The sequence below is a fragment of the Pinus tabuliformis genome, chromosome 1_2 (genome assembly GCF_031772625.1).
Source record: "Pinus tabuliformis cultivar Carrire ecotype Pingquan chromosome 1_2, CPIR1, whole genome shotgun sequence".
NCBI classification, from domain to species: domain Eukaryota; kingdom Viridiplantae; phylum Streptophyta; class Pinopsida; order Pinales; family Pinaceae; genus Pinus; species Pinus tabuliformis.
In genome coordinates, this window is record NC_142298.1 from 741,913,818 (window position 1) to 741,927,745 (window position 13,928).

Genomic DNA, 13,928 nt, shown 5'->3' on the forward strand with positions numbered 1-13,928 from the left:
AATGATGGTGTTGTAGCCTTTTATAAAAGGGGTCATTACTGATATTCATTAAGAAAGAGATTCCTAAGGGAAAAAGAGGGAGGAAAGTAGTTTTGTCAAGTTATTACAAAGTGTAAAGGTTTAAAAATGAACTCTTTTTTCTTTTCTTTTACTGTGAAATACACATATCTAATTAAGTAAACACAATCTATTTTTTAAGGTGTTGTAACCTTCTATAAAAGGGGTCATTATTGATATCCATTAAAAAAGAGATTCCTAAGGGAAAAAAGAGAGAGGAAAATAGTCTTGTCAAGTTATTACAAAGTGTAAAGGTTTAAAAATGAACTCTTTTTTCTTTTCTTTTATTATGAAATACACATTTGGGGAAACCCACCAGTCCCTTCTCCTCATTATAAAGGATTTTAAGGATACCTCACAATGGCGTTTTGACTTTTCTAATTAAGAAAACACAATCTATATTTTAAGGGGTCATAGCCTTCTATAATAGGAGTCATTACTAATATTAATTAAGAAAGAGACTCATAAAGGAAAAATATATTGAGACAAGTAGCCTTGACAAGTTATTACAAAGTTAGGCAGTTACTCTCATTTCAAGGATGGTACCTATTGACCCCTAATCCGAAAGGATTATTGTAAATATTGTGAGTTATGCATTTGAGCAAACCAGGAGACCTTGGAATTGAAATCCCAAGAGTCTCTCCACTCATGTATAAATTCATGATATGGCTAATGCAATAAACAAGTTCATTCTTGGAGTTACCTCTTGGCCTGACAAGGTATCAAAGCTAGCTTCATTTTAGCTGCCCTCTGCTACTATAACTCCCTTTTGCCATTTTTGGCAGCTCCAGAACCTGTCATTTCTGTCAACTTCTCTGCATGTTGCATGAGTTCTGTAATGCTGGCCGAAATGCTGAATTGAATTGAGTGAGAAAACTGTGATGCGAGCTCTATGCTATTCTTTTCCATTGAAACTCTTTCTCTGTTCTCTGTCCATTGAATCCTCTGTCCTTTGTCTGCCGATATCTCCTGTGTTGACTCGAAGACTGCTGTCTGTGATCTGAGTGTGAATGGTGAGTTTGAAGCCAATGTTTGAAGCGTTGAACAATCACTGAATGTTAAAATTGGCAACTAGGGCCAACTTCCACCTTAGGACAGCTCATATAATGAAGATGATTATTGCATTGGCTTTCTCTTTCCAAGAGGTAGAATTTTGATATAAAGATCATCTCATTCTGACAAGCAGAAATAGAATTTTGAATTTATTCTTTCTCATGGACAAATTGTCAAGGTCGTCCTCAGTCAAATGTAGGGTCATGAAGCCCAATGGATGTGTCTCCTCACCCTCAACGAATTGTATAAATAGGAGTGACCTTTCTCTCATTTGGACACTCACTCATCTCATCACATCATCTTCTCTCTCCTCTCTTAATTGGTTCGTACACTTGGAGGCTCTCTCTTCTTCGCATGTGTGGAATGAAGGCAGATTTCAGGAGGCCGGAATTTCTGAGATTAGGGCAGCGTTGACTTGGGCACTTTTTTGACCACACGTTGACTTCTGTTTGGGGCCAGAATTTTGATCTTTTCAGGCCGCATTTTTTGGCATGAAATTCAGGGTGATTGGGGATTGTTTGACCATGTTGACTGCAGCGTTGCTTTCTGGTTTGACTGCAGAAATTACAGCAAGGTTTGTTTGGGTTGACTGAGACCCTCTTAGGAGGCCGCATTATTTTGCTGTTGACCGAGCTGATTAGAGGATGATTTGGGGCAGCTTTGACCACTGTTGAATTTCTGGTTAGGGCTTCATTGTTTGCTGATTTGACTGCTGTTTTGGGCTTGTATTTATGATAATTGTACTCTCTCTCTTTGCTGAACTATTGAAGAATAATAAGAAGATTTGATCAGAGGGTTTTCCCACATTGGGGTTTGTTCTTGATATCTGCCACATTTTGTGTCCTCATCTTGGCTTGTCTTCTACATATGATTTTATGTTCTATCTGCATTTACTGTCAATGTTTATAAGTTAAGTTAATGTGATTGCTACTGGATACAAATGGAAATTTTCATTGGGCTGCTAAAGGAACATTGAAGTAAATTGTGCTTAAGCATAGAACATACCATTGTTATCTAAAATTAACATGGTATAAGAGCTTAGGTGAAGACAAAGCCCAAGCAACAGAGAAACAAAGCAATCATTAAGGGAAGCTATTGGACAAGGACTTGGAACTAGTCCAAATGACGACTACATCTTTTTTCAAATCCGAGGATAAGCTTAAGGACAAATATGACTATCATGCATGGAAGATGACTTTGGACTTGACTTTGGAAGAGAATGATGCCATGGACTATGTCAAAGGAAGAATAGTAGAGCCTCCTTCAAATGCATCCGCTGCTGCACAAACCAAGTACAAGAAAGGTGAGGTAAAAGCTAAGAAGATTATTGTTGATTCCATTCATAAGCCTTTGGTTGCATATATTTCTGATTTAGAAACATCTAAGGAGATGTATGAAAAGTTGGTTGGGATATTCAAAGTAAACAATGCAAATCAAATTCTCTTGCTCAAGAACAAACTGAAAGATATCAAGATGGATAGAGGAGAATCCATCCAATCCTACTTCATGAGGATTACCGAGATCAAGAATGATCTCCTATCTATTGGTGAAGTCACTAGTGACCGAGAAGTCTCTTATTGCACTTGGGGGTCTTACAAGAGATTGGGATGTGTTCAACACTACCATTCTCTACAATGATAGGATTCTGGGATTGGATGAACTATTGGCCAGATGCACTCAAGAAGAAATAAGGATGATGGAAAGAGACAAGCTCTCAAATGGAAACAATCCTACCACCTTCTCTGCTCATTCTAAGAGAAGGAAAAATGCTAAAGTAAGAAGCCTAACAAATATTAAGGGTACTTGGATGCCATGAGTACTATCATTCCCTTGCTCTTTCGAAGAAGCTGTGAAGCACTAGGTATGGAAAGATGCGATAACTAAGGATTATGAGTCAATCATGAAGAATGATGTCTGGGAAGTGGTGCTTAGACTCAAGGACAAGTTCGTAGTCACATCAAAATGGATCTACAAAATTAAACATGGAGCTGATGGAAGTGTTGAAAAATATAAGGCAAGGTTTGTGGCTCGTGCTTTCTCTCAAAAGGAAGGAGTTGACTATGATGAAATATTTGCACCTATTGCTCGATACACTACTATCTGATCCATAATTACTCTAGCTGTCAATCAAGGATGGAGCCTACATTAAATGGACATCAAGACTGCTTTCTTGCATGTCTCACTTAAGGAGGAAGTCTACTTGGAACAACCTCAGGGGTTTGACATACAAGATAGGACACATGTATGCAAGTTGAAGAAATCCCTCTATGGGTTAAAGCAAGCCCCTAGGGCTTGGTATGAGAGGATTGATAACTATCTTATGAAGCTGGGATTTATACTTCAAGGTTGAAAAAGATATGCCACTTATTTTGGTCTTGTATGTCAATGATCTATTTTTGACTGGTGTAGACCCTCTCATTTATCAATGCTAGAGGGAGTTGACTTCTGAATTTGAGATGAAGGACCTAGGATTGATGCATTACTTCATTGGCTTGGAGGTTTGGCATAAGGAAGGTGAGATTTTCCTTTCTCAAGGGAATTACATTGTGAAGCTATTAGAAAGATGCGGTATGGTGAATTGAAAATTTGTGTCTACTCCAATGGAACTAAATTTTAAGAAGCTATGTGGAAGTGTTGCTGGTCTCGAATTGGCGAATCCTTCTGAAGTTAGACAACTTGTGGGGGCCCTGATGTTCTTGGGAAACTCTTGACCGGACATATGCTTCGTTGTAAATACTTTGATATAATTGATGGTTGAGCCTCATCATATACATTGGGTTGTTGCTCAAAATCTCTTGAGATATCTTCATGGTACTACCAATCATGGTCTGAGGTAGACTGTCGAGAATTTGAGACCACATGGATGTTCTGATGTTGATTGGGCTAACAGTGTGATAGATAGAAAAAACACATTAGGATGTTGCTTCTCTTTGGGATCTACTTCAATTTCTTGGATGAGCAGGAAACAAAAATTGGCTGCTCTAACCACTGCCGAGGCTGAATATATTGCAGCTAGTATGGCCTATTGTGAAGCTATTTGAGCATGTGCTGGATACCACCATCATTTATAGCGATAATCAAATTGGGATTTGTCTCTCAGAGAATCCCGTGTTCCATGACCTCGCCATGCATATTGGTATCAGGTACCACTTTATCCGAGATAAGGTGCAACAGGGAGCAATAAGGCTCCAACACATCAAGGTTGATAAAAAGGTTGCTGACATCCTCACAAAGCCTTTAGGAAAGGCCACGTTCTTAATCTTCAGAGAGCGACTTGGAGTCGTGGAAAGACCCTCTTATGAGGGTCTTGCATGAGTTGGACATTGAACTCTGGGAGTTCTTGGGGGACTTGGTGTACTTCTTGGAGCTACATGAGCACATGGTGAGTGGTTCACCTTCCCCTGTTGATTATATACCCCAACATAATTGAGCACAGGGTGAGTGGTTCACCTTCCCCTGTGAGGGACACTATTTGAGCACAGGGTGAGTGGTTAACCTTCCCCTGTAAAGCTAGTATGGCCTATTGTGAAACTATTTGAGCATGTGCTGGATACCACCATCATTTATAGCGATAATCAAACTGGGACTCGTCTCCCAGAGAATCTCGTGTTCCACGACCTTTCCAAGCATATTGGTATCAGGTACCATTTTATCTGAGATAAGGTGCAAGAAGGAGCAATAAGGCTCCAACACATCAGGACTGATGAAAAGGTTGTTGACATCCTCACAAAGCCTTTAGGAAAGGCCACATTCTTAATCTTGAGAGAGCGACTTGGAGTTGTGGAAAGACCCTCTCATGAGGGTCCCGCTTGAGTTGGACATTGAGCTCTGGAAGTTCTTGGGGGACTTGGGGTACTTCTTGGAGCTACATGAGCACAAGTTGAGTGGTTCACCTTCCCCTGTGGATTATATACCCCAACATGATTGAGCACAGGGTGAGTGGTTCACCTTCCCCTGTGAGGGACACTATTTGAGAACAAGGTGAGTGGTTCACCTTCGCCTATGGTTGATAACATATGCATAGGATGAGTGGTTCACCTTCTCCTATGGCATATGAGCAGGATGAGTGGTTCACCTTCTCCTGCAAATGCCCCAACATACATCCCACCCTTGCAGTTTGAGACTCTTGGGAAGTACCTCTTATTTGGCCAATGCGTTGGGAAAAGTGGTTAGGGACCATAGCACTACAGATAGACACATCGTCTACTGCCATGCTCCCTATGTCTAGGATGCATGATGTTCAACAACTTGATCGCTTAGGATCAAGTCCAATTGGGGTTCTACCCCTGATTATGTGGATTGACTTTTGTCAGTAGGAAGAGAGTGGTAATGTCTTGTGACTCACTCTCTATCGATCCTTCTTATTGATCATTATATCAATCTTCAGCAGAGACAAGACGAGATGCAGAGATAGTACATGATGATGGATGGATATTGGCAGGTGGAATTCTCCCTAGTTGAGAGGGAGTGTTAAAGTTGGCAACTAGGGATCAATTCCCTCATTTGGTAGCTCCTCTTTTGACGACACTCTTCACCCTTCACTCTTCACCCTCAAAATCGAGTCAACCCCAAGCTGCCCCTCTTCAAGTCGGCCTAGTGATGAATAGACATGTCTTTTCACCTCACACCAACCACTATAAATATAAGTCAAGACCTCCTCATTTTGACACATTTCTTTCACAACACAGTCTCTCCCATCTTCTGATTGGTTGGTACACCTTTTGAGGCAGCTCTATCTTCCACATGTGCGAAGGGTTTCTTGGCTGTTCTGATTTCCTGCGTTGACTTTCTTCTGCAGCAAACTTTGACCAACGTTGACCGAGGACTTAGGGAGACCATTTGACTGCGTTTTGACTTGGAGAAACTCTGTTTGGGCAGGCCACATCTTCTGGCACAGATTCTGAGATTTTCTGGGCAGGTTGACCAGTGTTGACTGTAGGCAGACTGCAGACTTTGACCGCAGGGTGTTGACTTTGGTTGACCAAGTTTTGATCTCTGTTTTGGGCTGACTTTGACCTGCTGAAAAGGCCGAGTTCCTTGCTGATTTGACCAAGCTGATTGGAGGCCATTTGACAGCTGTTTGACCACCATTGACTGGGCTGGCTAGGGCACATTGACTGCTGTTGACTATTGCAGAACTGTTGACCAATTACTTTGATCAGATTGGGTCTCATCTCATTGGTTGGTCTACTTCATTGGCAAGTCAACATTTTGACTTTGACTATTGTACTCTATTGGATATTCTCTCTCTGCTGAACATTTGATATTTGATAATAAGAAGGATTGATTAAGGGTTTTCCCCCTCTAGGGGTTTTTCCTTGGCTTTAGCCAAATATCTGTGTTCTCTTGTCTTGACTTGTCTTCTGCTTTTTATTATTTATGTTCTATCTACAGTTACTATCAATGTTGATCTAATGATTGATGTGATTGCCATTGAAATCTAAGTGGAAATTGTCATTGGGCTGATAAAACGACATTGAAGTAATTGTTACAAGCATAGAGCATACCATTGTTAGCGAAAATTAACACCTATTAATCATTGTGACTAGTCAATGCTATAAGTACACTATGGCATGGCATTGTGTCATCATATATCTCTCATTCATTATTCAATATATTTATTATTTATCCTATATGGATTTTAGCCTTTTGTCTTTGTTACATTGGATATATAGTAAATGAACTTTGCCCATATTTCTGTAAATTATCTTAGTTCATTTCATAAACATTATATTATTATTATTATTATTATAATATCTGGCTTGCGGGCTGTTGGATATACTCTTGGGTTATTATGGCAGCCAGTAGGTTTGATTCCTGCCTAGGCTAGATCACTCCAATGAGTTATGGATTCCCATGGTTGAAATAATAATAATAATAATAATAATAATAATAAAAATTAAGGGACACAACCCTTCACCTTCAGAACTAGTCAATGCATATAAATATGCTCTCACAAGGTTCATTGTATCATCTACCATCTCATTCATTCAACTATCACTTATCTATATTATTTATTGATGCCCTAGGTGGATTTCAACTCCTTGCCCTTCTTATGCTGGATATCCCATACATGAACTACTGTTTTCAATACAAGTTCATAGATTGTTTCAAAAGGAGGTTCTTGGATTCTATATTCGAAACCCAGTTGGTAAGGGAGTGAATCTCTGCCTGTAATTCATTATTCACCATTTCAGAGACTTCAGAGAGCATGTAGATGCCTTATATGTGCAGAGTTACATGTGGGTCCTGAGTTTCACGAGCCCAAAATCAAAAGGAAAAAAATGCATTATGGATATAGATCAGTTGAGTGGTGTCCTCGTTAACTACACGAATAATCCCACTGGTGGGAATTGGTAATTGCGTCTATTTGTAACTGTTTTGCAGAATATTGTATATTGTTCACTCTTTAGTGTGCCTATGGTTGATGTTATGGTGAGGCATTAGTTGTATTAGAAATGTATAGGATGATGTGAAATACCAACTGGGTTTAAAGGAGGAATTGTGCTGATGGGCATAACGTTTATTTGTTATTATATTAGCTACTACTGTGGTAATAGGATCCAAGGCACTAAATCTTGTTATGCTTGTGATTCTATTGTGGGGTCTGATTGCGTGTCGAGCTAGTTACCTAGTGGATAGATTAGTGATGAAGACATGGCACTGATCTTTGGAGTTAGTCTTCATTAGGAGGCTTTATTAAATTCAGAGGGTTTTATGAAATTAATAAGGTTCTATTAGATGAAGAATAATATTTTTTTATGGAATCTTTTGAACTTAAAGTTATAAAATTAAGGAATTGTTTGGTATGAAATTAAATGCCTCTGAAAGATAACTGTCTAGGACTGTGCTCTGTTATTGGCATCCAGGATTTCGATGAGTACAAGACGATACTAAAGCCACGCTTAAAGCTGATAGTCCAAAATGATGATCGTGAGTGGTTTATTGTGTTTGTATCAAAAGCTTATGTGAACAATGATCAAGCAGGGAAATTGACAAGAAGGATATACAGTAAACTCGAAGTTGACTTTAGCTCCAAAAAGCGAGAGAGGTAAGCCATCTTTCATTGCCTTGTGCTATTTTCCTTCTTTTTGGATTTCTCTAATGGTTCATGAGAAGATTGCAGTATATTTCTTGATTGTGAAATTTGTCATGTGACATAGAAGATGGGTTCAAACATGGTCTACATTATTTCTAACTACATCATTGAAACAGATTCATTTTAGTTAAGCATCGGGTCAATACTTGTTCATGTTAGTTTCATCATATGGGGTTAAGATTCCGTGCCTTCTTTATGCAATTCTTGTTCCGTCCTTGGTGGGACCAAATAATATCTGCCCTTTCAGTTTGTTGCTTGTCTGCAATTTCTAGAAGCCACATTTTGTTTATTGTTGAGCTTTGCATGGTCCTTTTTTATCCTTAATAAAACTGAAACAGGACATTCTTGTAACATGTTTGTACTGGGATAGACTGTTCATGTGAGTTGTTTACCAACTCTGGGAAACTGTTATTCCCAATGAGTCCTGCAAATCTTAGATATCTGTTATATGCTTGGCCAGCTCGTGTGAGCTCTAATATCTTATATTTATGTAATCTATGTGAATGCTATTTATTACAACTGTTGTAGGAAATTCCAGACCACTTAGAAAAAAATAGTCAGGAGGGGAAATCTTAGATGTCTTTGTCTATTGTTAAAACACAGATCATTTCCCATAATATTTTCGTTGGATGCTAGAAATATTTCCAACCGCTTCAACAAAATGACATCGAAATCTTTTTGATATCTGCCTTTCTACACTATATGATAGAATTGGTGCAGAATGACAAGTAAAAGGTCTGGCAAGATCTCATTATGCATTCTCACTGCAGATTTTGTTCTAAAAGTTAATCTTTTTGATATGACCCTGTGAATTGAAACAGCTGGTGCAAGGAAGCTTTGCGCCTGTGTTAAAAAAGCTGAAATTCTTTAAACTTTTCAAATTTCAGGCTGATTAACATTTTGTGCTATTGAAATTGAGTATTAGGACCTTTGAGTGGACTAGTCCTCTTCGAAAACAATGAATTTCGAAAGATTGAGGAACGTTCCTTCAAAGCAATTAGGATACACTCTATAATATTCACGCGGGAGCTGAGGGAATTAGTTTGACAAGTCCAACGAAGGATTTAGTATTTCTGAAGACATCATAATAAGTTAATGCTAAGGAGACGATGATTGTCTGGAATTCTAAGGGATCTCAGAGAGAAAAGAACAATATGAGAGAGAAAACACTTTTCTCTCTAACACATGTAAATTCAGACCCGAGAGAATAGAAATTATCAGCATAACGGTACTCTTGTGCAGGAGATTCCTAGAGATAATCATTTGTTCCTCAATTCAGAGAGAGGGGCATGTGATAGTGAAGTTTGCATAGAGTCTAGAAATTATCAGCATAAAGGTGCTCTTGCGCAGGAGATTCCTAAGATAAGAAAATTTTATTATTGTCCAACGAATGACAATAAATAGGTCAATAAAACTGAAGAAGATAGATGAAGATGATGTTGTTGGAAATTGGTAGCTTTGGTCGGTATTTTCATGGTCAAAATTGAAGGAGAAATTATGTATTTTCCAGCTCTCCAAGTCAGTCTCAAATGGACAAGTTGGCCTCCCCACTTGAAGGGGTTTGACCCTCAGGTCAAAACCCACCTCTTGACTCATATATATTGGCATTTGTTGGATCACATATGGCACCACATCTCACTCATCCATTTGACAAATCACAAGGAGTTCTGTTCACGTGTGAAGGAGAATGAAGAAAAAGGTTTCCAGCGAAGTTTGACCTCTCTTATCTCTGCCTTGACCAGTGTTGACTTGGATCTTCTTGCTGCTGTTTGACCAAGTTTTTGATTGGACTTGGAGGCCAAATATTCTCTGATTTGTTGACTGTTCATTGACTGCGATTTTATTCCTATTCTGGGCTGTTGACAGAGGGTTGACCATTGGTCAAACCCTTCAGTTTGACCAAAATTTGACTGAGACATTTCAGACCGAATTTTGGCCCTTTGACTAAGCTACTGCACGCTGAAATTTAGCCCTTTGACCTGACTTTGACTAGTAAGCAGAAGTGCAGACTTTCTCTCTCCTTTGACTTGGAAATTAATGTGGTCAATGGTTGACCTTTGATTGGAATATTCTGATGTACATTTTGATGAATTGAACTCTCTTTCTCATAAGGAAAGATTACTGGGTTTTCCCCCTTGTGGGGTTTTGTCCCAAGAAATTTTGGTGTCTCTTGTTTCATTGTTTTATTGTGATCTCTATTGCTCTACTGAAGTTAATGGTTGAAATTTTCAAGTATAACTGCTTAATGATTGGAATGCTCTAATATTATTGGAAGTAATTATCAGTGTGAAAATTGCTCGTCTTTTTTGCTCTAGAAAATCAACATGGTATCAGAGCTTTGGTGAAGGAAAAGAGCATTGAATCACCTTGAAGAGCATTGAGAGCACCTTAAAGAGCATTGAGATCCTACATCTTTTGTCTTGATTGATCATCTTCATCATGAATTCCTTCATGAAGACAAAACAAGCTTGAAGGAGCTACAAACTTTAGAGCATGGAAGACTAGAATTGACCTTGTTCTTGCAAGGCATAAGGTCTTGGGTATTGTGAAAGGAAAAGTTACTGAACCAGCTGATCAAGCAGGAAAAGACAAGTTCCAAGAAGATGACATCATTGCCATGAGCATCATTGTGGAATCTGTTAGAGATCATCTAATTCCTTATATTGCTGATCTTAAGTCTTCCAAGGAAATGTATGATGCTCTCATTGGATTATACACCATCAACAACATTAGTCAATCTATAAGTCTAAGGAATCAACTTTGTGATGTGAAGATGACAAAGAATGATACAGTGGCATCATACTTTGTAAGGATCTCTCAATTGAGAGATCAACTCGATGTTATTGATGAAAATGTACCTGATAAGGAACTAGTAGCTGTAGCAATCAATGGTCTTCTTGACACTTGGGATTCTTTTGCATCAAGCATTAGTGGCAGAGAAAATGCTCCTACCTTTGATAAACTATGGGCTGCTTGCACTCAAGAAGAATCTAGGCTCATGTCTAAAGGCAAGATTCCAAATCCAGGTGAAGATTCTCAAGCTTTTGCAACCCACTCAAAGAATAGCAAGGGAAGAAGAAATTTTGGAAGATTTCAAAGAAGTACAGGTAGAAGACCTACTTCAAGATCTGCTCCAAGACTTGCTCCAAGAAGAGGACCTGCTCCACAAAGATCTCCTCCTCCCTCTCAAGAAAGAAGGGACATGTCAATTGTTCAATGTTTTTGTTGCCAAGCATATGGTCACTATCAAAATAGGTGTCCTCAAAGGAATGATGATTGAAAAAGGAAAGGGAAGCAACATGCTTCTGTAGTTGATCTTAATGAACCTTCATTCAAGAGGAGGCCTAGGAAGAAAGATTCTGATAATGATGAATATTCCTTTTATTCTGCTTTTACAGGTTCTATTGCAAGTCATGATGAAATTTGGTTGGTGGACAGTGGTGCCTCTAGGCACATGACTGGAAGTCGTGATAATCTCTTGAATTGGTTGAAAAGAAGATAGCTCAAAGGGTGGAGCTTGGAGACAATGGCAAGTATGAAGTCAAGGGCATTGGTTCATCATCCTTCCAATTGGAATCAGGAGGTAATGTCTCTATTAACAATATTTTATATGTTCCTAGTTTGAAGAAGAATTTGTTGTCCATTTCATCTCTTGAAGACAAAGGATATAGAATTGCCTTCGTTGATGGTCAAGTTCTAGTATGGAAGAAAGACTCCTTTGAATCTGCCAAAGTCATTGGTGTACGAATAGGAGGCCTATATTGTCTCCTTGGTTGCTCAATTCAAGCCTTGATACACAACACCTCTGATCTTTGTGAACTATGGCATCAAAGGTACACTCATGTTCATTATAAAGCTTTGACTAGAATGAAGGATTTTGTTAAAGGTGTACCTGAAATCAAGATTGAACATGATGGAGTTTGCAAAGGACTTGCTCTTGGGAAAAATGTCAAAGGAAGATTTACTAGCAGCGATAATAGATCCAAAGTAATCTTGGATCTTTTACATTCTGTTGTTTGTGGACCTGTGTTTGACAAATCCGTGGGTGGTCATTTCTACTATGTCACTTTTATTGATGATTACTCTCGTAAAATATGGATTTATTTCTTGAAATCCAATGATGAATTGTTTGAAATTTTTTAAGGAATTCAAGGCACAGGTTGAAAATGCTACATGAAGAAGGATCAAGACATTAAGATCTGATAATGGAGGAGAATACATATCTAAGGAGCTCATTGCCTTCTACAATTATAGTTCCCTACTATCCTCAACAAAATGGAATTGCTGAAAGAAAGAATAGAACTATTGTGGAAGCTTCCCAAGCCATTCTTCATGATCAAGAGCTTCCTATGTGTCTATGGGGAGAAGCTTCAAAGACAACTGTGTATGTTCAAAAAAGATGTCCACAAACTCCACACTGAATCTTGGAATATAAGACTCCTGAAGAAGTCTTCACAGGTGAGAAGCCTAATGTTGAACATTTGAGAATTTTTGGTTGTCCTGTTTATGTTCATGTGCCCAAGGAGAAAAGAACAAAGTTGGAACCTTCCAGGAAGAAGGGAACTTTTGTTGGCTACAATGAAAATTCAAAGGCTTTCAGAGTCTATGTACCAAGACAATGATCAATTGAAACTTGCAGGGATGTCATTTTTGATGAGGATGTTGCTTTTTGGAAGTCCAAGGGATCACACTTGGACTCTGATGATGAGATGTAGGTGGCTCCTAAGAATGTGGAATCAAAATCTAAAGAGCATGAACCTATGGAGCAAGATCCTATAGAAGAGTCAGATGAACCACATGAATTTGTTGATTCACCAAGAGTTATTGTACCAGAAACTAGAAACAAACCAACTTGGCTTTAAAAAACTTTAAAAGAAGCAGAAGGTCATGTTGTTGATTTGGGGTAGCATTGGATGTGCTCTAGCCATGAAAATTGGTGGAGAGGCTAAAGCACATGAGATCTCTAAGACCTAGAAATAGTTTGGGGAAATTCCACCCGGTTAGAGAGATATTAAAATAATTAATATTTTTAATGGAGTTACTAAGTCTAAACTTAGGAAAATTAAAATATTAATGAGTATTAATATAAAATTGGGTGAGAATGTTCTAAAAGACATGGATCAAGCCAAATCTAATCTTAGTCGTTGATTAGAGATTTAATCTCAGCCGTTGAAGACGCAACAGAAAAAGTATAAGAGGAGGCTTGAGTGTCAGTTGGAGATACACCAAGATTGATTAGTGAGTTCGATTTTCTGGAGCAGGGTTTGTTGAGAAAATTCAAACAAGTGATTTGAGTTGCAGCGAGGGGTAGTGAGTGCATAATAGAGAGGTAGAGATAGTACCGAAGGACTAGTGCAAAGGCAAAGGAGGCTACGTAGAGCTAGTAGGAGCCATGCAGAGGGCTAGAGTGACTGTGCAGAGGTTAGTAGGGTCTGCGTGGGTGATGTAGAAGGCCAGAGAGCCAGCGCAAAGCAGCAGAAGGCTGACGCAGGGGGCTTCAGAGTGATGTAGAGGCCAGGAGGGCTGACGCAGAGCCTCAGAGAAGTGTTGGAGAGATTTTCGTGGAGAAGACTTGCTGAATATCTGCTTCCGAAGAGAGGTATTACTGCCAGATAGATTTCTCTGTTGGGTGAGCTAGTTTGGCACCCTAGTTGTACTCAAGAAAGCTACTTAATAATAAAACCCTCAGAACTGCTGCACTGGTTTTCCCAAGTTGGGT

At 38.9% G+C, this 13,928-nt stretch overlaps 1 protein-coding gene across 3 annotated transcripts in view; it reads left to right on the forward strand.

Moving 5' to 3' along the window:
- CLUB (TRAPP II complex TRAPPC10/CLUB) overlaps window positions 1-13,928 on the forward strand; it is a 386,678-nt gene that overhangs the window by 59,570 nt on the left and 313,180 nt on the right. For all 3 annotated transcript variants that reach the window (XM_089395888.1, XM_089395886.1, XM_089395887.1), the window contains exon 3: window positions 7,980-8,161. In XM_089395888.1, coding sequence (XP_089252014.1) covers window positions 7,980-8,161 — 182 coding nt within the window. The remainder of the gene's footprint in view (window positions 1-7,979; window positions 8,162-13,928) is intronic.